Here is a 2500-nt window from a genome sequence, read left to right on the forward strand (position 1 = left end):
TGTTTTTCTTCTTTTATTTCTTCTTTAAAATAAAATAATCACTGTATGGACTCTTCTTTTCAGACATCAACGAATGTCAAGAACAGACAGGTCTGTGTGGTCCACTTGGCACTTGCATTAATACAATGGGAAGTTTCAAGTGTATGTGCCCAAGAGGCTACCGTGTAGACTCAACAGGCACAATGTGCATTGACTCTGATGAATGTGCCCTGGATGGAAGCTGTGAAGCAGGTTGTGATGTAAGATGAGAAGTATTTATTTATTCATAATGAATGCTTATGTATAAATTATTTCTTTGTAGCTTTCCAATAATAAGAGTGGAATTTAAAGGCTAAGAATACTTCATCTATCCATCTTTACAGAATATTCAAGGAGGATTCCAGTGTGGCTGCCCAGATGGATACAGACGTCACTACTATTACAATCAGTGTGTGGATGATGATGAGTGTACAGCAAGTGCTGTGTGTGGCTCTGCTGACTGTCAGAACACCTTAGGTTCCTATAAATGTTTATGTCCAAATGGATACTCTTTCAATTTTGCTCTTCTGATATGTATTCAGGTAAGAACCAGCATATATGTAGGATCATATTTTCTTAATATGGGATTATTTTTTCCTTCTCCTTTTGAGAGATTAAGAGATGCATCCTTCATTATTAAACTGTAACTGGCTCCAGAGAAGAAATAAAAACTGTGGCCTTACCCCAGAATAGTATTTTCAAAAAACAGTCTCAAAGCTCTAAGGATAAAGAAAAAATATTTATACGATGTGTATCTTTGTATAAGATTAATTTTATGCATTCAGCAAGGTCTTGAACATATTGAAACAAAGAATGTGTTGAAAGAGAAAGAAGGTTAAAGAAATTATTTTTGTTCTCTAAAATGTTCATATACACATGTTCTTCAGGTTGATGACAACTGCCTGACCAGTCCATGTGCTTTTGGTTGTAATGCTTTGGATGATGAGTCTGTTGCTTGTGGTTGCCCTTCAGGCTTCTCGAGGATTGGATCTGTAAGTATGCTTTTTTTTTAGTATGCAAACAATGCCATCACTGGATAAGTGTCTTTCTGATCTCCTAGTTTAGAGTTGTTGATTTCATTTCATTTTTAATCTACTAGTGAGAAATACTTGAAGTTTGGTTATCTATAGAATGTTTTTAACTTGAGATGTAAACTTATCGCATGAGCCATTTTCTGTTATCCGGAAATATAGTAACATCATTTTAATATTCAAATAACAGCTGCAATTATAAATAATTTGTACTTGAATTGTTCATTTAAGTATGTAACTATAACTCAAGTGATTTCTTTTAGTTTTCAAAATAATTTTCACTGATATTGTTCTTATTAGTTGTAATTATCATAATCATTATCTGATGGCACTTGTGGTGGTCATAAATTTTTTTCTTCTAATTTTCAGGGACATTGTATGTCTACACTCAACCCACCAGTGGGTAATGGAGGAGGTATTGGGGGCATTGGAGGTAACAACTTTGGAGTTGGTAATGGATTTGGAAACCAGTTTGGCAACCAATTTGGTGGAGGACCTGGAAGCCAGTTTGGTGGGCCTGGAGGCCAGTTTGGTGGAGGACCTGGAGGCCAGTTTGGTGGAGGACCTGGAGGCCAGTTTGGTGGAGGACCTGGAGGCCAGTTTGGTGGATCTGGAGGCCAGTTTGGTGGAGGAACTGGAAACCAGTTTGGTGGACCTGGAGGCCAGTTTGGTGGAGGAACTGGAAGCCAGTTTGGTGGAGGACCTGGAGGCCAGTTTGGTGGAGGATCTGGAGGCCAGTTTGGTAGAGGACCTGGAGGTCAGTTTGGTGGAGGATTCACTCAGACTTACAGCTATGGTACTAATCAGTTTGACCTTGGTGGTGTACCAACATATCCCATAGGACCACAAGATCCACATGGTGACAATAAGAACATCATATCCACTGAAGGATGCTTCACATGTAAGGTAAGTCTTGATCATTTATTTTGACATTTCCAAGTATTTGCATTAGTAAATAAGTGTAAATCATGTACAATGACAGAATGAATAAATCCTTCAAAAGCTTTAATTAAAAGCAATGTATAATTCAGATGAGATTTTTTCTTTTCTTTTCTTGACTTTTTCTTTTTACTTTCTATCTTTAATACAATGCTTTTCGTTCCAGAATGGATTAACAGGACGCCGTCGTCGATCTGTACATGTGCCATCAGTGATAAACCAGCAGTTATTCATTCCAGCCCCAGTTAACTATACAGATGATCAAGTTGTGCTGGTCCATGCCAATAACAACACGCACAGGGTTAGTTGCAAACTGTGAATTTTATGCATTCATTTATTTCCTTAACAGGATAACTGATATTTAGGTCAATTTTAATTCAATTTATATATTGACATAAGATGGCATTATCTTACAGATAGTGCGGCGTAGTCTGGAGGACGAATTTAGAAGACAAGACAGCATAGCACACAAGGCAGCCAAAAATCCAATTGTTCTGAAGGTTTCCTTGAAG

General features: G+C 37.6%; 1 protein-coding gene across 1 annotated transcript in view; it reads left to right on the top strand.

The window, feature by feature from the left end:
- The window catches only part of LOC125027592 (fibrillin-2-like), a 135123-nt gene that overhangs the window by 123908 nt on the left and 8715 nt on the right, over positions 1-2500 (top strand). Inside the window, exons 41-46 of the mRNA XM_047616704.1 lie at positions 64-239; positions 363-560; positions 906-1010; positions 1419-1955; positions 2155-2289; positions 2405-2500. The exon at positions 2405-2500 is cut by the window's right edge and continues 57 nt beyond it. Of these exons, the coding sequence (XP_047472660.1) occupies positions 64-239; positions 363-560; positions 906-1010; positions 1419-1955; positions 2155-2289; positions 2405-2500 (1247 nt within the window). The remainder of the gene's footprint in view (positions 1-63; positions 240-362; positions 561-905; positions 1011-1418; positions 1956-2154; positions 2290-2404) is intronic.

This window comes from Penaeus chinensis, chromosome 7 (genome assembly GCF_019202785.1).
Source record: "Penaeus chinensis breed Huanghai No. 1 chromosome 7, ASM1920278v2, whole genome shotgun sequence".
Classification (NCBI taxonomy): domain Eukaryota; kingdom Metazoa; phylum Arthropoda; class Malacostraca; order Decapoda; family Penaeidae; genus Penaeus; species Penaeus chinensis.